The sequence below is a fragment of the Strigops habroptila genome, chromosome 8 (genome assembly GCF_004027225.2).
Source record: "Strigops habroptila isolate Jane chromosome 8, bStrHab1.2.pri, whole genome shotgun sequence".
NCBI lineage: Eukaryota > Metazoa > Chordata > Aves > Psittaciformes > Psittacidae > Strigops > Strigops habroptila.
In genome coordinates, this window is record NC_044284.2 from 4,929,511 (window position 1) to 4,951,342 (window position 21,832).

Consider the following 21,832-nt stretch of genomic DNA (forward strand, 5'->3'; position numbering starts at 1 on the left):
TTTGGCATGTTACAGACAAAAACTGCCTACAAGCTGTGTTCCATGCACAGTGAGAAATGTATATTCTGTCTGCATACATGCTTATCTGATTCACTTCTACTGGACAGAGCAAAACAAATTTCTTTGGAACTTAAGTTCTAATCCTCCAAACTCACCTGGACCAAGAATGAACTTTGGTCTTTGCCAAATTCAAGTAAAATCTGGCAATCCCCCTGCTCCCTAAAAGGCAGACCGCTGCACCCAGGCCTGTGTCATTAGCTGGGACTCTCATGTGGCCTCTACAGGCCTTGAATCTGCCTGTAAAACCTACCTAGTCTGAGAAGCAGGAGGTTTAGATCGGGGAGTAAAGGTGAGCAGGCTGTGCAAGGAATTGGAGCACGCTTGTCAGGATTTGACAGGCAAGCTCAGTTCTACTTTTCTTGAAGTCAACAACTAAAACGTTCATATTTTGTTAACTCCCAGAACTAATGAACTCTAATTACTCATAACCTGCACTTTTATAACCTGTAAAATCAATTACTTACTATAGTTATGCCTTTTCTTACAATTTTGAATTACATGAACCATTCTGATTCTAAATTACCCTTCACCCTACGTAACAGTAGGTTAATGCCAGGTAGGTGCCGACTGGAGCCTTTCTTCTTATCTCAGCACCTCTGGCCTCATCTAAGACTGTGTTGCCTTGGCTTGTGAATGTAGCAACTTACAACTGACAGGCGCAAGATTGTTCAGCTTCCAACGTCAGCCCTGGGTGACTGAGCTTTCAGTTCTAAATCAACTCTGTTGGAACAGAGTTGGTAATGATGACCCAACTTCCTCTACTAGCAGATTTCGCTATTAGAATAAGTAAAAAAACTAAATACACATATATATATATAAAAAATCTGGTGCTAGGGCTCAAAATTTGTGTCCTTTTAAGGAATATTCATTAGTAATAGCATGTAATAACTAAAAACTTAATAGAAACACAGAATCATAGAATGGTTTGGTTTGGGTTAGGTACACCCTCCACTAGAGCAGGTTGCTCCAAGCCCCTGTGTCCAACCTGGCCTTGAACACTGCCAGGGATGGGGCAGCCACAGCTTCTCCAGGCAACCTGTGTCAGGGCGTCAGCAGCCTCACAGGGAAGAACTTCTTCCTTATACCTAACCTAAATCTCCCCCGTTTAAGTTAAAACCCACCACCCCTTGTCCTATCGCTACAGTCCCTGTTGAAGAGTCCCTCTCCAGCACCCTTGTAGGCCCCCTTCAGACACTAGAAGGCTGCTATGAGGTCTCCAATACATTCACAAAATCACCTTTAAACGGGCAGTAGTGAAGCAGCAACGAAAGAATGCACAGGCTTGAGAAACACTAATTTGTGAGCACCCAGCCCCACACCGCGGTGCTTCCTTCCACACGCAGGTAAGGCGAGTGCATCAGGTACGTGACCCGGGCAGCAAAGCCGCCGCCCGCCCCGACCTCCGGCAGTCACGAAGCGCTGCCCGGGGCCTAGCGAGCCTGGCCGGGGCGGGCGGCGAGGGCCGCGGGGGGCCGCGGGGCGGGCGCGCCGCCGCCGCCGCTCCCGGTGCCTCCGCTCGGGCGGCTCCTGGCGGCGGCGGCTGCGCTCCGAGCCCCTCCCGGCCGGCGGGGACGGCGGCGGCAGCGGGGCCCGATGGCGAGACCTGGCGCTGCGTGCCCGCCGCCCGCTCGCCGGGTGATGGTGGCGGCCCGGGCGCTGCTGTTCTGGGCACTGGTGTACAGCTACTGCGGGGTGTGCGCCTGCATCGCCGGGCTGCGGCTGCTCTGGAGCATCGGCCGGCGGCCCGGAGAGACCTTCCGCTGGGTGGTGCGGGAGAACCCCCCCGCCTGCCTCAACGACCCCTCCCTGGGCACCCACTGCTACGTCCGGATCAAGGTGAGGGCGAGGGCCCCGGTGCCCCGGGAGGAAGCGGCGGCGGCAGCGGCCGGGGCGCGGGGCCCTCGGCGATGTCTTGTCGCTCCCCGCACCCTCCGCTGCTCTGCTCGCTCCGGTATTTAGGGTTTGTCCGGAGGCGCCCGGGAGCGCCTGTCGCGCATCAAGCTCGCAGGGATAAACGTAGAGTGAAAGGGTAAGCCCTGTCCCTAAGGTTGTACAGGTAAAGCCACCGCTCAGCTTTGATACTTGTCTCAGATCCCCACCTGAGAGCTGCTCCTCCACCAAATGCTCTAGTGAAGCTGTATTATTAGCTCGGTTTGTTTTGTAGCTATAGGTGAGCAGAGAACGCACAGCAAATTCTGTCAACTGTTATTTTCAATACAATAAGCACAGAGATCTCAGCTCTCAGGGATCTGTGCAGATGGGTTTCTTCCAGTATTAATATAAATTACTGAGCCTCTCAGTTTCGCATGATTCGCTTGTTTGCTTTTCCTGACATCATGAGGAGGCATGTGCGTGCTGTTTTCCTCATATGCCATGTTCCTTTTCCCTATAGCACCGAGCAGTGAATGAACGGGTTGCTGGAGAAGCAAGGGGAATGGCAATAAGAGCATTTGGGGGCAAATCAATCTGCTGTCAATACGTCAGTCTGTCGTTCAATACAAAACTCTTTCTGATGGACAACAGCAGGCTAATGTGTTACTTTCCAAGCGCATGTATCCCACAGATCTGTACAGATGTCAAAAAAACCAAAAAAGTCTGTTTCAGAAAAGATGGCAACATCCTCTGTCTGTTGGGGGGGGGGGGGGCAGAAGAAAGGGGAGAGAAAGGAGCAACAGAAAAGGTACAGAGGATGGGCTTAGTTTGGGGCATGTGACATTTAAACTGCTGCTGGTGGTAACTGAATTTGTACGAGGGAAGGGAATGTCCTTAAAAGCAAGCAAGAGATGAAAATAAAAACATTGAGGGTGAATCCCTGGAGGACACAGACTGAATGAAGCAGGATGGAGAAAGGCTTATCCACTGCTCACTGAACTGAGGAGAGGAAATGTGGAAGGAAACTGAGAAACTTGTACTTTTTTAAATATAAAAGGATCCAAGGTAGAGTGATGTGGAGAATGGTGAAGATGATGTGATGGCTCTAAAATTTGCTAGGAATTTCCATGCCAGAATTCTACCTCTAGGGACTTCAACTTCATTAGCATCCCAGAGGAGAAATATCAGGGCAGAACTGACCAAAAGTACCTATTAGTGAGTATAGTAAGTATAAAAAAATCCAGATGTTCCCTCTTCAGAGCCCTTTCAAGAATCAAGCTGTAATTTAATGTTTCCGTAGCTGGTTAGTGACTGACCAGTTCTGAGGTAGCTCAGAGAATACGAAGCATCTATGGCAAGAAAAACTTTTCCTATGCTTTTGTGATCCCTGGCCTGATCCAAGCTCTTGGTGTACAGCAAAAACATGGGGGTTTTCTTCCCCTTTCAAAAGAGCAGGGACAGTGCAAGCTCTGACATTTGCTCTGGAGCTGTACAACCATTCTTCCTGCAGTTTCCTTCACATGACTTCTGAACAGCATGTTGTGTTTTGTGAGCTACCTCTATCCCAACTTCTGTGTCCAGTTCCGTGCCAGAATTCAGTGAACCCTCTAGGTCATCATTTCAGCTTCTTTAAATTCTACTGGCTTTGACCTTGAGTTAGTGTAAGCTTGTGGACATCCATTCATTTCAAAGGCATTTCAGAGTTCAGCCTCAGCCCTGCTAACAATAAGGAACTTGCCTGCTGGTAATTCTCACAAGACCCATTTTCTTAAAAGATGCATCAGAAATATTGACTATAGACAGGGACAAAAGAAGATCGTAACATTAAGGCTTTCTTTTCTGAAGCAAGTCTGAAACCTGGAACACCAAAACCAAGCAAAACCTCCTTGCTTTCTAATTACTTAATTTGGATTGCTTCTGGTTCTTAAGAATCCAGGCAGCCCTTTATTGTGCCAGAATGCAATATGATGGTTTTAAACAGTTGCATAATCTTACGAACTAACTGAAAGATTGGAAGTGCATTTAAAGTATACGGTGTCTTCAGCTTCAAAAACGGGTATTTTGGGCAGTGCATGGTTTCTTAGCATATTGTCTGTAAACATGTTCCTTCTCAAATCCCAGTATAGCAGTTCTATGCAGCAATAAAAACACACTTCTTTTTTTCTCATTTTAGGATTCAGGGTTAAGATTCCACTATGTGGCTGCTGGAGAAAGGGGTAAACCACTCATGTTGCTGCTTCATGGCTTTCCAGAATTCTGGTAAAACTCCCTACGCGCTTTTCTCGTACAAAAGAGGCTGCTTAAGACACCCCAGAATGATCATCTCAGCTTAAGTATCCCCAGTGTGATCCGTCTGATGTATCTATGAGTACTAACTAATGGCATGGAGTTTTAGTAGGGAAAAAACATTGAAACATTTTTACCTGAAGCATCCACAAAAAATTCCCAATGCAAACTAACCATCTTTTTTTGTATTGTCAACCCGTTTTTTCCCACGTATGTACACTTTTCATCAAACTTGAAGGAGGTACTGCTCATTTTTAATTAATTTCCTGTTTCAGTAATGTTTTTACTATATGGCTCAACTTACGAATTATAGCAGAGGATATTAGAATAAGGATCCATTGTATTTTAAGTGCAATACGAATTGTGGCATTTATTAAAACCACTATACATCAATTTTTAACTGGGGGAGGAGAAGAACTGTGAGTTCTATAGGCTATTGTGCAGCCTAATTTCAGGATGCTACTCAGGGAAAAAGGTTCTATTATTAGTACATCACAAGATGAATGATGAATCAAACCCAATCCTAAATATTTGCTTGTAACAATGAAAAGCAGCCATGTGTCTAATGATTTAACCAAATTGCTCAGGCTGTCATTGCCAGGTTTAACTAGTGAGGCTTAAAGAATTTGCACCAAAAAAACCCAGTAAGAGACCAGGGGTAAAGGTAATGGCAGTAATTCAGCAAATTAAATGATCCTCTTCCTTCCTAAACTCAGATACGGAGGTAGGGGCCACTGCTGGAACTCTGATCTTTCAAGCTGGATTCAGGTCATGCCATGATAAATTGACCCCGGTAAAACAGAGGTCAGTCCTCTTCCCTTAGCAATTTCCTATGCACACTAATGGCCTTGAGGATGATGGTACAAACTCATATTTAATTTAAGATCAATTTTCAAAGAAGTAGATTGTTCTAATTATAAACTGCTATATAAAAGAATTAAAACTATAAACTTTAAAAGACAGATGGGGTGTGCATATTCTATGCAGACATTACGCGTACCTTGTATAACTCATATTCTAACAGAGTCAGACAGCTGAGGCTGCAGCTGATTTCCCCCACAGCAGGAATAATAACAGAAAATGTAGCATTTTACATACATATTCTGCTGAGATCCAGTATATTATTCTACAAAAAATAGAAAGCCGTTGTTGCAGTTGAGAGTGGTGAGTCATGCTTTAAGCCACAGTTAATATATTGTATTATCTGGCCATTCAAAAGGAATGAGTAAGAAAGTGTTATACAGGTCACTGGGACCATCAAGAGCATAATTTGTAGACGTGTTTCTAAAAAGACGACTACATGTCCATAGTCTGTAAAACAGTCAGGCTGCCAATACTGGTGTTGCTTTGGTAATTCAACCAGGGAAGAATCTTTCATGCAAGAATACAGAGATTGTTGTGAGACCACAATATAAAGTAATGAGATATTTAAAACAGCATCAAATTGTTATCATTTGGCGAGAAAAAAAACCAAACCAAAAAACTGAACCCCAAACCAGATATGACTCACAGTTAGAAATGCTATAAATAGGACAAAAATAACCAGCCAATACTGACCTTAGTGCGTGACTGGGAATGGCTAAAGGTGAAAGATCACTGAAGGGTATCATGCACCAGAGTCATTAAGTGCTTTAGATGAGTAAGAACTTGAAAATCAGTACCAGTGTTGTGGAAAGGCACCGATAAAAGATTTGGAATTGGGAACGGTGTTGGGACAGCTGGGTGCCTGTAAGACTTGTGTGTGAGCTGCTACATTTTTTACAAGCTGCCTTTCAGAAATAATGCGATCACAAAGTCACAAAATAGTTTCCATGATTCAACCTTAGGAAAGTGAAAGCATTCACCAACATATCCAAATTCTGCTTGCAAAGCAGCTACCCAGTTTATCCACATTTTGGATGTGGTAAAAGGATTTCTTGACTAGAAAACCTCCCCATTTGGCAGGTCAGACATACAGTGATTGATGGACTGTTGTGAAAACAGAAGGTGAGCATAGGAAATAGACATTTTCTGAAAACAAAAATAGTCTATTTATGGGCCTCATTGTTTCTTCTTTCTGAATTATATAGGATAGCTACAACAGTTACCATGGCAAACTCAGCTCCCAAGCCACTGCATAATGCCTTTACAAATTTCATTCCTGGAGATCTCAGCTACATCTTGTATTTGCATTATACAGCACTGAAATGAAAATGTTCTGACTGTTCTGTTTATATGAATACAAATTTCTATAACTAATAAGTGTTACTGTAGTATTACTTATGTTCAGGTTTCCTAAAAGGCTGGAGGCAAAGCTAAAGTGGAAGATTTAGTGGTGCGATACAGACACTTTCAATTAAGGGAGAATTCTGTGCATCACTCTTATGGTTGCTCATGATTCACATGTTACGTATCTATTATTTGAGACTGTTGAAACGAGCAGAAGTAAAAGCTAGATCCTAGCACAGAGGAATGCAGCCATTACAAATATGGCTAGAAAGATTTTGATTTTCATGTATCTTTCTACTACAGTATAAGATAAGACTGTGTCTGTCTTGGTACTGGCTATCCTGGAATTTATCTGGTTTCAGTAACAGCTGAAAGGCTGTTCTTGCAGGATGAGACCCACCATCTTCTTGCTATTTTTGCTTCGTAACACACATCTAGTCACTATATACTATTACCGAATGAGGAATAACCCAGGCCTTTGCCCGAGTTCTTAATTTTGTATGTTTTTAGATGTGTGTAATGTTATCACTCTTTTCCATAGAGACACAAGCAATGAAATACTTTGTGGAGTACCAACACATTGAGAAATTGTTCTGAAACAATCCTAGTAGTATAGAGACACAGATGAAAGTGTACATAATATAAATCATAAAAACTTCACTAAGTTCATTTGTTATTCATTATACTTCTTTCTTTGTTTTATTGAGTGTATTAATTATCTGACATTCCTTTTCTGAAAAAACCCCAAACCAAACCACAAAACAAACATGCCTTAAAGCATGTTTCCCTATTCCATCAAAATATGTGTGTGAGCAAGCCAGGGAGGAGAGAAAGCTTTTCAGACCTTATTTTTTAGATGATGCCACAGCTCCAAAGATAAAACAGGCTAGTCCTCTGTGTGCTCTGGTTTATACCCACTTCCTTTGCTTCAATATACCTGCTTCCTTGCATCAATAGTTTCCATGATTCAACCTTAGGAACTTGAAAGCATTCACCAACATATCCAAATTCTGCTTGCAAAGCAGCTATCCAGATTATCCACATTTCGGATGTGGTAAAAGGATTTCTTTGAATAGAAAACCTCCCCATTTGGTAGGTCAGACATTCAGTGATTGATGGACTGTTGTGAAAACAGGTGAGGATAGCAAACAGACATTTTCTGAAAACAAAAATACTATATTTATGGGCCTCATTATTTTTTCTTACTGAATTATATAGGATATGCCAGACTCCAGGAACTGTTAAAACAGCCAGGCTTTGGCCATGCCCCCTTTCTGGCAGCCGCACTTCCCTAATGGGGAATTCAAGAACGAAGCACAAAACTCCAAGAGCCACAGAGGACCATCAGCATAGCACAGAAAGGAAAACGAATCTCACTGCAAACAAAGCCATGCTAATTTACCCTCAGCTATTTGAAAGCAAAATCCTTGAGTGCATTTTGGTATCATACTGCTTGACCTTGTAACTCCAACTTTCTTTTTTCCCCTTTGTTAGGTATTCTTGGCGCCATCAATTGCGGGAATTTAAAAGTGAATATCGAGTGGTGGCCCTGGATTTGAGAGGTTATGGAGAAACAGATGCTCCTTCTCACAAAGAAAATTACAAGTTAGATTGCCTGATAACAGACATAAAGGATATTTTGGAATCTCTAGGTGCGTTAGTAGAAGACAAACTGCTCAGCTCATAGATCGCTTCATTTTCTGGGGAAAAAACCTCAAAGATCTAGCATTGATTTTTCTTTTTAAACTGCATTCTCTTTAATATACACACGTTACAGATAAGTATAGATATAAATGTAAGGATACTCATATTTTATGGACTATTTTTAATGAAAAAGGTTTGTTTTCTAATTATGCTGTATGTTAGTATAAACAGTATGTCTATCATGAAAGTCTTCCCTACGTGCTGTGAAATCCAGCAGTACAAACCTATGGTCTTTTCTCCTAAAAAGGTCTTGGCTTACTCCTAACCACTGCACTTAGTGGATACTGTTCTGAATTAGGGTCTAATTGCACTTGCAGACCAAAGAATTTAAATCAGGTGATACTTTTCTGGCACAAACAAGACAGAATAAATATTTTGGGCTTTATGAAGATGATGACAGTACATCTGCTGTATTAAAAAAAAAATCCCAAAATACAACTCCTGCACAGTAGTCAGTTCTCAAGAGCTGAATCACTGTCTTACACAACAGTGAGATGAACAGGAGGGAGAACAAGGGACACATTGCTCCCTGTGGCAAATACACAGTGTAATGGTCTAGAACTGATGTGAGTCTGCAAAATTTGCCCCTCGTTCAGTTTGAAGTGTAGCTGTTCTGGCAACAAATTGTGACACCCAGTGAAGGGTATTTCCCTTCCATATCAATAGCAAGACAAGGGATTAGCCTGGCATTCTCTGAATCATTTTAATTCCCTAGATACTCTAGGGATAGTGAAACAACTTACTGCATTTCACATGAAGAAATACTAAAGCAGTGATTCCAGTTTTAAGGTTTGAGCTTAGGATTTGCTTTGCTTGTGATCTTTGAATACTGTCAGAAGATGGGCAGGCAAACACAGTCCCCACGCTATGTTTACATTTTCCAACCTTGGCTGGTTGTGTTCATCTCCATGGTAATGCCATGGTTATGCTTGAGAAGAGCTCTCATCCTAAGTCAATTTCATAGGGATTTAAAATTTTTTTGAAGAAGTGTTTTTGAGGTTTGTTATGTTTGTTTGTTCTAACCCCAAGTTAAATTCCTCTGGAGAACCCGATTATATCAGAAGTACTCCAAAATATTTCTATACAAGAGGGGTTCTAAGGTGCTTTGACAACTACAGCAAACTAACTGAACAATTTGACTTTTATGCATTTCATTTGTAGTGTATGTGCTCAGCATTACAATCCTCAGGGAGGAGGGTGATGGTATCTGACACTGGTATATAGTATATATTCCAGCATTGGTTAGAGGAGGAATGGTTAGGCTTTCTAAAAACCAGCCATGATTTTCCTCCCCCCTTTTATTGCTGTTAAATTACCATTTTTATCGATGGAGAAATAAGTACGTGAATGCCAAGAATGTTAAAAATTGCCATCAAAATAGCATATGGAGAAAAGCTACAGACCTGCTAACTATATAAACGTGTGTATTTATGTGTGTGTATATATATACTATGTATGTATATATGGTTATTAAGTATAATGCCCACTTTTTACATAGTGATGATGTTCAGTGCTTAGATAACCTCCCATACTCAGAGAAATTCATGAGGATTAATTTTGTTCAGGAGAGGCTTAGGAGATTGCTCAGTCCTCCTGTCTGCAGTTTCAAATTCCAAACTCCCTACACAAGGCAAATGTACATGCATTATAATGACTGCAAGTTGAACTGTACGGCTGACCCTACATTGGCTATGATGAGAAAAGGGTGGCCATTTGGATATTGAGTGACTTTAGTCTGACATTCAGGTAGCATAGCTGAAGTGTAATTGGAAGTCCAATTAAACAGTTGTAATTATTTGTTCATTTTTTAACTATACTAGTGCACTCTTTTTTCTAGCCATTAATTAAACTGGAGGCAGTGCAGTATTAAACAGTTATTAATCACATTAATAAATGTGCTGAACCATCTATTTTGCCCAGTAATGATTTTAATGCATGTGGTAATTTGTATGGATGCAAATTCCACTGAAATAAAACCACAAATCTGTGTTTATGTGGTAGGATACAACAAGTGTGTGTTGGTTGGCCATGACTGGGGAGGAATGATCGCTTGGTTAGTGGCTATATGTTACCCTGAAATGGTGACTAAGCTGATTGTGGTTAATTTCCCTCATCCTTCTGTGTTTACAGGTGAGTTTTACATTAGTCTTTGTTAATCCAGAGTATCTGCATTTTCATTATGATTGTGTTTGCTTTGAGGTTGCTAAAGAAGAACCAACTACTTGCCCTTTAGATGTTCACTAGACGCTTTGCCAGTACGCAGTGCTTCTCACAATCTGGACTGTTATGAAGCAGTAAGGTATCGAGTATTTGAGTTTTGGAAACAGGAGTGCTTGTAAACAAACTTACTGATACTTATCTTAATCCTTGAAGGTAGAGAAACACAATTCTCACACATGTGAATCTGGTTTATACTACTCTGACAAGATAAAACTCCCTGAAGAAGGGTGGATACGGCATTACACCAAAAGGCCTCAATGCATTAGTAAATCTGCATAAAACAGCCTTTGTATAAATATGAATCAGACATTAGAATTTAATCCTGATTTAGGTGAAAAGTGACAATTTATTGTCATCATTATTATTATCGGGGACAATATTCATTGGAACAAGACAGCCTCTTCAGGGTCTTACTAGAGGCTTGGGAATGTACTAGCAGTGAGCTGAAACAAGGATTTAGGTGCACTAGCAGAAGTGTTGTGTGATAGGCTTTGACCTTGTCTACTAACCAGAATTACAAAACATTTCATAGGAATCAGATCCATAGTCAGTAATTAAAATGAAAGCAGTATCTCACTAATTTTAATGTCTTCAGTTGCTGACCTTAGCCTGTTTGTATTTAAGCCATCTCCCCAGAAATAGTTAAGACTATTCAGTGCAGATTTAATTTTCATTAATTTTCATTACAGTTGAATGAAAATCAGACCTTACATCACTGTGGAATCGGAACCATTCACACATATTGTCCTCACAGTGTTCTTGGGCACCATCCTAAGATATTAAAGAACATTTTGCAGGTAGTAAAGTCTCACTTACCCAAGGAAAGGTCTGTTCACCACCACTGGAGCAAGTAGGAGCTTTTTGCAGCATGCAGTATTTTCACTGAGAGCATGAGCCAGGCTGTATAGAAGACAAATACATTTTATTAGAGTATTTCTTAGCATTTGTTTGCATATTTGTTAAAGTACCAAATCTGTTCTATAGCTTGATAAAATCGCCCTGGCTCAATTTCTTCTATCATGGATTAAATGAAAATCTCCAGTTTATAAATTGTTCAGAGAAGTAAATTCTGTGCAGAAGAAGCGAGCAGTGTTGATGATGGTCCACCAAGGAAAAATGTAACAGGTGATGCAATTTAAGCATGTGTAAGATATGAAAGCTAAGAAGATAGCTGACACTTCAGTTTACTGTTTTAAAACCCATTCTTATTCACTGTCAGAATTAATATTTCAGAGAGATCTCCCATGTTAGGAGAGCAATTTTGCCTTCTTGAATTTGCATCTGTAAGGGCGAAGTTCTACATTTCCTAGTAGCTGCAGGTATTCTGTGCTTGCTTTTAGGAAGTTAGATATCTGAATGTCAGTGTTGGCTCTTGCAACTCATCGGAGTCACAGTTACAGACGAGAAAAAAAGAAAAAAAAGACTTAATGCAAATTTGGCAAATCATTTTCTTTTGTTATATATGCTCCAATGTCTTTAAGAAGTTACATTATGTAACCTTGGCTACGGTTCTTGAAATTGCCAAGAAGACAACTGCTAGAACAATTCTGTACTTTTGTGAACAGGATCGATGCTGTCTTTAGAATGTAAGTGCATTATCAGCTACAGATTTCTGTGCACCACAGTTTTGATGAGAGAAATACTTAAAGACTTGTATTTATGCTTCTTATTCCACAGCTGAAAAAAAATGCTTTGGGCTTGCTACACAAATAGATCTCTAAGTGAAAACCTCTCACGCGGTTAAACTCTCCAGTGTCACTTCCCTCACCTAATACTTGGCAGGCTTCTGGTTTGCTGACTGTATTAACACATCTAAAAGAAGTATGTTCTAATGGCCACATCATATACTTACTCCTGAAATAATAATCATCTTTTGTCACATAGCATGCTCTAACGTAGTATTTTTAAAACATTCATTTCAGTTTAAAAATAGTAATATTAGCAGGAATTTTGAGTCATCAGTTTTAATTTTTAATTCATGGGCATTTTTGTTTCAGAATACATTCTACGACATCCATCACAATTGATTAAATCTGGTTACTACTTCTTTTTCCAAATGCCATGGTTTCCTGAATTCATGTTTACACTAAATGATTTCAAGGTGAGCAAAATGAGTGCTCGTGTTTATATATTTAACTGTGAGTGATGGGAGAACTGCCGCCCACGTTGATCCCTTCTGATGTAGTTAGAATTAATGCAAAAAATGGAGCTTTCTGGTTTTTCTTTTTAAGCATTATATATTTGTATGAGTAGGATATAAGTACATAGAGCCTCTGAGATTAACTTTTGCTTTTGCATTTCTGGGAGGCGTTCAGGTATGCATTTTCAATCTCCTGCACTACAGTGCATTACTCCACATAGACGATCAACTGGTTTGACTTGTGCCCATGCCAGAGGGACATATCTGATGCCTGGGGAACTGCAGCTGACTTATTGAGGCCTCTGTGTGCAGTGAGACTTCCTCTTATCCCTTAGAGCCTGGACAGGGCAAGCAGCCTGGGAGTCTGGGCATCACATTCAGCCAGGTGATGAATTCTGCCTGAGCAACCAACAAGGCCAGCGGCTTGCATAACCTTAAAAAATAAGTAGAAACATATAGAAGGGGGAAAGCAGCTGCAGACATGTATCCTTCCACATGCACGCAGCCCAGTGCAGAGCTCCCAGTGCTGCATGCACACTGAGCACAGTGAGCTGGGGAGGTCCTGAATCATTTCTTCTTGCCTTGTCAGCTGCTGAGGCCCATCCCAAAGAAAAGTGTGTGCTTGCACTTGCCTTTGCCTGCCACAGGTGGCAGCTCAGGGTGCAACACTGAGAAACTTGGGAATACTGGTATTTGCCTGTACCTGATTATTCCGAACTAAGTTATACCAGAAGTAAGCTTACTAGATGCTTTATACACAGCTCTCTAAAAAAGTTTTTAAACCATTCATTATACTTTAAAAAAATGTATAAATAGATTTTCGAATGATATGTCCTGTTGAAGAAAAGAAATCACATCTTCTGCCTATCTTATGTAGTGGCTTTTTATGCTTCCTTTGTAGGTTCTGAAAAGTTTATTTACCAGCCAGGCCACTGGAATTGGAAGGAAAGGCTGCAGATTAACAGCAGAGGATATTGAAGCTTATCTCTATGTCTTTTCACAACCTGGAGCATTAACTGGACCCATTAACCATTACAGAAATATTTTCAGGTCAGTATAACATTCTGTGAAAAGGTAACATTTTAGAGACTCCTGGAGGCCAACACTGTTACTGCATCTTCTGCTGCTAAAGTAGAAGGAAGAAATGCCCTCTGTCTCTGAAGTCTCAACAGGTAACAAGTGCACTCGGTGTCAAGACGTGATGCAAAGTGAATTGTACCAGTTACCCACACAAAACGGTGAAATGAGCAGAGTGCAGATAAGGACAATCTGTTTCAAAATCTAATAAAGCAAAGAGCCTGCCTCACTCACAGAACCCATGGCAACCACAAAAATCCACCTCTAAATAATACTTACAGAATTAATATGATTACTTGTTTGCACTACAGTTCATATTGTCTAATAATAAGATCTATGAAAAGCATATTATTAGATACTACTACTAAATAATATGGCATCCATTACCCTCACTTGTAAATTTACAAAACCATGTCTAACTGTAGTTTTAATGTGTTTGGGCTGGCTCTGTGTTTTGGTTTGGGTTTTTTAAGGTGGGGTAGGTTTTTTTGGAACTAAGTGTAAAACTAACTCTTAACTTGTGGGGTCTGCATTAGTCTCATGAGACTCACTAGCAGCAGTAAGCACGGAGCAGGGAGCATGCACAGACTAAAACTGAGAGAGTAACACAATAGAAAGTATTTTTGCAAGCTTAATCTGGAATACTTTATTTTCTCAAGCAGTTTTCTGGTGGTTTCAACTTTCCTGGAAGGAGCTGGCTTGGCCTTAGACACTGACTGCCCCCTTTTTATCTACCAAAAACTTAACAGGGCCAGAAAGTCTTTAACTCTGTATGTTACATACTGATACACAAATGTATGACTTACAGCCCTAACTTGAAGGACCGTACCAAGAAGAATGGGATTGAACTCTTTTTTCCTTTGCTGCCTTCAGTCTTCAACAGTGCTAAATCTCCTGCATGCTTTTCTAACACAAGACCAGCTTCCCAATATTCTTCAAAAACAACAATTCTCTTCCTTCCCTAAACTCTGACAGTAGGTGTTTGAGGTAGATTAACTTCTCATTTTCCCTGGTCCAACTTTAGTGCCACCTTTACTGCCCTCTCTGTGCCTTCCGTGCTGTCACTGTCATGAGAGCAGTCAGCAGGGAAATACCATGAGGAAAATGGGAATCTGAGCTAGGTGCTGTCTTGTACAAGCAAAGAGACAAAACTGCAGTGAGAAAGCAGAGAGATGGCATATTTTCTTCTGAACAAGGTAACACCAAGCAGAGACACCAATGGGGAATACATGACATGGCTTGTGCTGGCAACGGTATACTTATTTAAAGCTATTCACAGAGTGGCTGATGACATCAGTTGGGATGTCCAAGGGCAACAGGCAGCTCCTGGCCCTGCAAAAGCACCGCAGTAGCCCCCAGGGTAGGGCTAATGAGGAGCTGGAGAGGCATGAGTGCCCTGAGCCTGGTTCCTTACATTTGCCACAGCACCTCTCATCAGCAAGCACGCACGTGAACCAGATGCTTCCCTGACAGTAACAGTGAAGTATCTGTGGTAGCTGATAGCTCAACTGGTGTGGGATTCAGACGAGATGAATGTAAGAGTTGAGTATGTTCGAACTATTGTTTCAGGCCTCTTCAAGCTCAAAAAAAGCCTAGTATCACAAAGTATCTTCGCAGCTATTAATTCCACTGTGTGTTTGTGTGTTTGTGCATTGTCTGGCTTATCGTTCTAATGAAAGTATACCTGTACTGAATTCAGAGAATATTATTTTAGGTGCTGTCAGCCACAATTCAGCAGACTTTGGACTGCAAGGAAAAGATTAGTCTTCAGCTCATTCAGTTCTTGCCACTGGTTCTGATGGTCACACCTTATGGGATGTAAATCTTTCAATATGAAAACTGGATTGGCATTTTCACTTCCTCCCCTGTAAGCCATTAAGCAGCACTCATGAATGGTATTCACCATAACTACCAGTGGCTGGCACTGGTGACCTATATGTCAGGAGTTTCCAACTCGTTACTATCCACCTGGAGTTTCATTCTTCAGAACTTAATTTTTCTGGGAAGTTATTTCCAAAGAAATGACTGAAATCCCCAACTTCCATTCATCACCAAAACATCCTTGTTTAAACAGCACAGAAGTCATTCCCTTCACTCTTATTTTAGATATAAACAATTTTGGAACGAAAATCCCAGGTTTTGTATTATGCAGCACTTGTACAAAACCCAGTAGAGTTTTTCTAAGTGAGGCTACAAATCTTGCAATGCACTTCGACACAAAAGAAAAACCTGTAAACCCTATAATAGTGAAAAAATACACATACAAATAGTGATAAGATCCAGGATACTGGATTTAAAAGGTAAAGAGATTAATCTAAATGCACTGAATCAGAGCATAAGATTATCAATTTTTAAAACTGATGCTATGAATGAGCTGTGGTTCAGTGGGTGACGTCAGGGTGTTTGCAAAATGAGATTTTAAATCCACTGCTACAAAAGCAATTTTAAGATTTTTCCTAATTAATCAAAAAGAAATTAGATTGTTATTTAAAATGACCTTTTATTATTATGTCTTAATACCTTTGTCTTATTTTAAAGCAACGCATGCCATATTCTTTGTCTTTCCCTTTTTACATAGAGGAAAGAGAGAACAGTCTCTTAACTAACTCCTAAGTTTCAACCTAGCACTTAAGTATGTCATAAAAGTTTGTTCAGAGAATCTTTTTTATACATTACTTGTTTTAATAACCATGTTTGAGCATTAATATAATAAAGATTTGTATCTGACCAGATGGAATCTGTTTTGAAGTGTCACAGCTAGTCTGTTACAATATGTGTCTAAGATTAAGCAATTCAAGCATAAATCAGATAAAATTTTCAGTATCTCTGAAATAGATGAGCTGGAATAAGTTATAGTAACTGGTGGGTTACTATGGTTTATGTTGAAGCAGTCTTTCATTTCAAGCTACTTGTATATTTTCTAATGTCTACATTTAATGTGAGGAAATATTTATAAAATATTCCATTTAAAATCCTTGTATTAAGAAAAAATAATTTTTACGGTAAGTTTAAGCAGGTCATTGTGGTGGTATAATTTTTATTAACATTCTAGTTTCTTCAAAGTAATTTCCTCAGGGATGTTCTTCAAAGTATTCTTCAAATGTCTTATAATGTATTTATCTATAAATGCTTTCTAGTCTGCCAAATCTCTGGGTTGTGATGTAGCAGTTTTAAAGAGATTATGACTCCATGAAAAGTAAATTTTTAAGGAGCAGTTTTCTTTCACTGCATACAGATGTAGGTATGTAAGTCCAAGGCCTCCAAAAACATACTGTAGCTCTTTCTAAAGGGAACTCTGATGCACTTCAAATGTAGTGTGAATTTCATAGATGAGTGAATATAACTGAATTCTGTTCAGCATTTCAGACATCAATGGCCTATAGAATATATAGAATATATTTTTACACAAATATTTTTAGCCGTACTACATGATACTTACTTTTGAAGATGTCTGAAACACTAGCTACTTCCATAGTGGAAGTATCTTCCATAGTGGCCAGAAATGGTAGCCTGCCATTTCCTGCACAACCGTTTTGTGGTAAGGCAGCCTGGCTACTTGGGTAGGTAGGCGCCTTGAACATTGCAGTCTAAATGTGATTCAAAGCATCACATTTCACTAAAACCTACTTGCAATAAATAATTCAGGTTCAGAAATTTGCCGTAGCATTCATCAACCAAGGGAAAGCCACTGACCTACAAAAAATTCTGGCCATGTTGTTCCATACTCCCTTTTACAGAGATCATGGGGCTCCTGAGCTGAAGCATCAATCGTGTTCCAAAAATAACCCCTCTGTTGCAATCAAATGCTGATTACAGACATGTTACAGTAAAAGTATCTTCTAACAAATTCATCATCCTTAAAAACAACGCAGGGACTCTTAGTCACAGTAGTGTTTTCTTGTTATTGTAGAAGATACCTTGGAACCTAGAAAGCCTACAATAAGAGTCACTGTTGATTTCAGAAGCTAAGCTGCCTGAAACCTGGTTCAGTGGTTTTTTGTTAAAAAGAGACCTAACTAAGTGTGTTTTATTTTTAAAGCTGCCTACCTCTGCAGCATCATGAAGTCATCATGCCAACCCTGCTGTTATGGGGAGAAAGAGATGCGTTTATGGAAGTTGAGATGGCAGAAATTACACGGATTTATGTTAAAAATCATTTCAGATTAACTATTTTGTCCGAAGCCAGTCACTGGCTCCAGCAGGATCAACCTGACATAGTGAACAAGTTAATATGGACATTTCTAAAGGAAGAGACAACAAGAAAAAGAGAATGACTGTTTGTACATGTCTTAAGGGATCTACGTAAAAACTCTGCAGATTTAAAACCTAATTGTTATCAGGGCCGTATTTCCAGCCTGCCTTCTATTTTGAGCTCTGTTAAAGAAAAGTGTATTCAATGTACTGTACATTTGGACACTGATGTTACTGCTAAAAGAAGAAATGAGTGTGAGAATATGTGATACCAACATTGGTTTTACCTGTATACTTGTATTTTGCACATAAAAACACCTGCCTTAAGATATATATGTATTTGTACAGAAAGAAAATCATGGAAAGTTGCTTGGTTTTGTTTTCTCCCTTGCTTTACAGTTTTAATGTGTGGTGCCTTTTACAAATTTATAACGAAACAACAGAGTGGTGCCATACTGAAGGAAGTCATGAGTTTTCATTCCCGATTTCGCCTGAATTTTTTTAATGTATTTTACCATTAAAGAGTAACTAGCTCTTTTTATTAATCTCTATTTTAGTGCACTGAATGATTGAAAAATTTCTGGGCACATTTCTAGTCTTCACGGGGGTAATGATATGTATCTTGTTGTACTGTTGAATGCAGTTGCTTTGTGCAATGTGTATTTCTTTCTTGACTAAAAAATGGGAAACCTGTACACTCAAGATGTCTGAACAAAAAGAATGGAAAATTAAGATATAACGTGTATGTAATCCACCTCTGTCTAATAAAATGCAACTTACACTACTCCCTTTGACTTCCTATGGAGACATTTCTTACTGAAGCTAAGAACCAGGTTTGAATAGCTCAAGTGTCTGTCCACTGTACAGCCTTCCTCACGCTGGCTGTTGTAGTTTCTTGGAAATAATGCCTCATTGTTGGCATTATCCTTCCTATATTAGCAACCACTGTTCTTGGCTCCAAGAACTGCTGCCAAGTTCCTGTGTTTATAGAAGAAGAGACACAGTGAAACGGAGGGTAGAATTAACTTGCATGTGATGGCAGGGACAACAAAACTGGATGCTAACTACAAAGAAAGAAGCACGAAACATAAGTCCCCAGAAGAGGTGAGTCACCTGCCTGCAGGGTTTCCAAAGGCTCCCTCTCCACCTGCAGAGCAAGTGCAGCACCCCGGGAACAGGTAAAGATGAACAAGGACCCCTTGGGAAGGCATCAGAGCCAGCTCAGCCTGAACCAACTGTTCACACCAGAGAAGAGAGATGACAAGCTACTGGGGAGTCCCAACACGTACCACATTGCCACGTGTGCCGTCTCTCTCGAGCCACAGTGTCCACATGGCTACTTGGTGCATCCCTTGCTGACATGTTGCTTGGTGCAATCCTCAAAAGAAAGGGGACCAAGGGGTGCCATCAGTGACCATCTGCTCATGGCTGGCCAGCTGCTTCCTTTCGTACTGTTCGCAACACCTGAGGAAGCGTTCCCTAAGCATGGGGGCAGCATGGTGGTAATGGTATCAGTGCGCCTTTTCCACCCATGGCTGGTACCTGCCTTTCAAGGCTGATTTTCCCCAAAATACTGTCAGCACTTATCAGCTTGGATGGTTTCATGCTTCTGTTACCTCAGGTTGGAAAGGCTCTTCCTTGTCTCAGTTAAATTACTCGACAAGAAAGCCGCCGCTGGAGAGCACCTGAGACCCTGCTCACTGGGACGCACCGCCTGCCCACCCAGCCGCTGAGAGCTGCCCACCAGAGCTCCTGCTTGCTGTGGGAGGTGGACATGTAACAACAGGCAACCACCCAAAGCCTCGCTCTGCTTTTCCAACCACCGGCGCCGCTCTCCCGGCCGAGGCCGGCACCGACGGGCCAGCGGGGCCAGCAGAGGGCTCCCTCACAGCGGCAGCCAGAAGGCGCCCCCTGCCGGCTCCGCCCCGCGCAGGGCCGCCCCGCCTAGGCCGCAGGGGAGGGAGCGTGCAGGGCCGGGCGCACCGCGGGGAGGGGAGCGTGGCCAGGCGGAAAGCCGCTAATGCTCACTGGCGGAGGCCGCTGCTGGCCACGCCCCCCGAGCGGGAGCGGGGAAGGCTCCGCAGCGGGGCCCTCCCGTGTCTGGCTGCGGGGCGGTACCGCAGCTCCTGGCGGGAGGGACGGCGCGGGTTGTCCCCGTGAGCGCCACGGGGCGAACCTTCGGCCGTGTCTGTCGATCCCCTGGCCCGGCCGTCGCGCCGGGCACGGAGCGGTTGCGGGCACATGGCGCGCTGCGGCGGCGGCGGTGCTGCGCCGAAAGGCCCCGGCCCGGCGGCGGTGGAGCGGCAGCAGCTGAAGGCGGCGCTGGCCGAGCAGCTCCGGCATGATCTCGGCAGGTAGGCGCGGCGCGACGGCGCGGGGTGGTGGGGTACGGCGGCCCGGGCTGGCGGTAACGGTGCGCTCCGGCAGGCTGCTGGCGGAGGGGGCGTGCTCCGACGTGACCATCTGTGCGGGCCCCGCCGCGCTGCGGGCACACCGGGCCGTGCTGCTGGCGCGGGCGCCAAGGCTGTTCGCCGCGGTGGGCGCCGGGCGGCCGCCCCGAGAGGTGCTGCGCATGGACGGCGTAGAGCCCGCAGAGTGCCGGCGCTTCCTGCGGTGAGTGCGCGGCCGCGCTGCGGGCACCAGCCCCGCTCCTCGGCGCTACCTGTCCTCTGTCGCTCCTCCTCTTTTTTCCAGTATTAACACCTGTTCTACAGCTCTCCCAGTATCTTCGCAGCTTTCCTGCAGCGTCTGTAGAGTACTTTCCTGTAACTTCTTTCTTTTCCTCTGCCTTGGTCCCTCTGCTGACAGCACGTGGGTATACTCTCCGTATGTAAAGGCTTTGTAATAGACCAAGAGAAAAAGCAGCACAAATCCTGAACGTATCCTTTTAAATTAGCTTTGCTTACTAATACCCTTGTTAGCAGGATTACCTAATGAAAACAATGAAGAAAAACTACTCCAGTGTCAAGTTAAAAAAACCCCACAAACCAAAGTTACGGATTTGGAAATGAAGGAGGGCTTCATCAAGTTAGATTAAGATGTGTCAAGAGATGCATTATGTTAGAAACTGTGTGGTCATTACTTCAGCCCTAGTGATCCACAGGCTAGGCTGAGCACAGCCCAGCTTTCCCAGCAAGGTGGGATCCTGGCACAAGGCATGGGGCAGCATGTGGGTCAGCTGCTCCTCAGGGATTGGTGCAAGGGCCAGCGTGTTTTCCCACCGCCAGCTATTGGCACATGTGTGGCATCTCACTTGTCTTGCTCATGCTTAGGTGAGTACATGAGGGGTGTTGGCTGGTGCCGCCACCAGACCTCGCAATCCTCCTTGCCTGTTAAGTGCCTCTAATCCTTCTTTCAAAGAACTGAGCAGCGTTGGCTTTTCTGGAACAAAGCTGTGATGGTGCAACCTTCCTCCTATAGAACAGCATTGATGCTGGAGCCAGTCGGTGCTTTGGAGCATGCACGGGAGCAAAGCAGTAGGCACTCTGGGATTGCAGGTGAATTCAAGATGTATGCACTACAGGCTCTTGAGATTGCTGGCAGAAAGAAGGGGGATGCATTGTAGTTCAGTGCTTAAAATAAAACTGAGGCTGACCTCTTCCTATTGGTTTCACTCATTCTCTCCTTACATTCTCCTTACATTCTCTCCTTTGTAAATAAGGCAGCACATGGCTAAAAAGATGTATTCAGGGTACTAAAGTTATAATAAATATGTATGACTTGAGAATAATATATAAAACACAGAATCGTCATGGTGGAACAGGCTGATAAACTGGCATTTGTCAGCTTGCTGTCAAAGTCTGGCAGCAGCATTAGCAGAACAAACAGTAAGAACCAAAACAACGTGGCATTTGTCTCCTGTTTTTCTGAACTCCATTATTCCTTCCATTTCATTAATTTGCTGCACATTCATGTGAGAGCTGGTCCAGCAGACTTCAATGCAGAAGCAGCATGTAAATTCAAAAAAATCCAAATTATTTTAATATGGAAAATTATTATGATTTGGAATAATTATTTTAATTATTTATATACTGTTACACCATTCCTTTGCTTACCATTTCCTTACCTAATGGT

At 42.3% G+C, this 21,832-nt stretch overlaps 2 protein-coding genes across 3 annotated transcripts in view; both read left to right on the forward strand.

The window, feature by feature from the left end:
• The first annotated feature begins 1,551 nt into the window (after positions 1–1,551).
• Positions 1,552–18,543, forward strand: EPHX4 (epoxide hydrolase 4). Its single transcript, XM_030494309.1, has 7 exons — positions 1,552–1,896; positions 4,106–4,191; positions 7,921–8,078; positions 10,132–10,260; positions 12,348–12,451; positions 13,392–13,540; positions 17,607–18,543. Exons 1-7 carry the CDS (start codon positions 1,654–1,656, stop codon positions 17,839–17,841), a joined length of 1,104 nt encoding a protein of 367 aa, XP_030350169.1. The 5' UTR covers positions 1,552–1,653; the 3' UTR covers positions 17,842–18,543.
• A 1,240-nt stretch (positions 18,544–19,783) lies between these two features.
• BTBD8 (BTB domain containing 8) overlaps positions 19,784–21,832 on the forward strand; it is a 41,444-nt gene continuing 39,395 nt past the window's right edge. Inside the window, exons 1-2 of one of the 2 annotated variants that reach the window (XM_030494310.1) lie at positions 19,784–20,112; positions 20,186–20,371. In XM_030494310.1, the coding sequence (XP_030350170.1) occupies positions 20,000–20,112; positions 20,186–20,371 (299 nt within the window). In that variant the 5' untranslated portion in view covers positions 19,784–19,999. Of the gene's footprint in view, positions 20,113–20,185; positions 20,638–21,832 lie in introns of those variants that run through there. The other variant, XM_030494311.1, reaches the window with a different exon arrangement.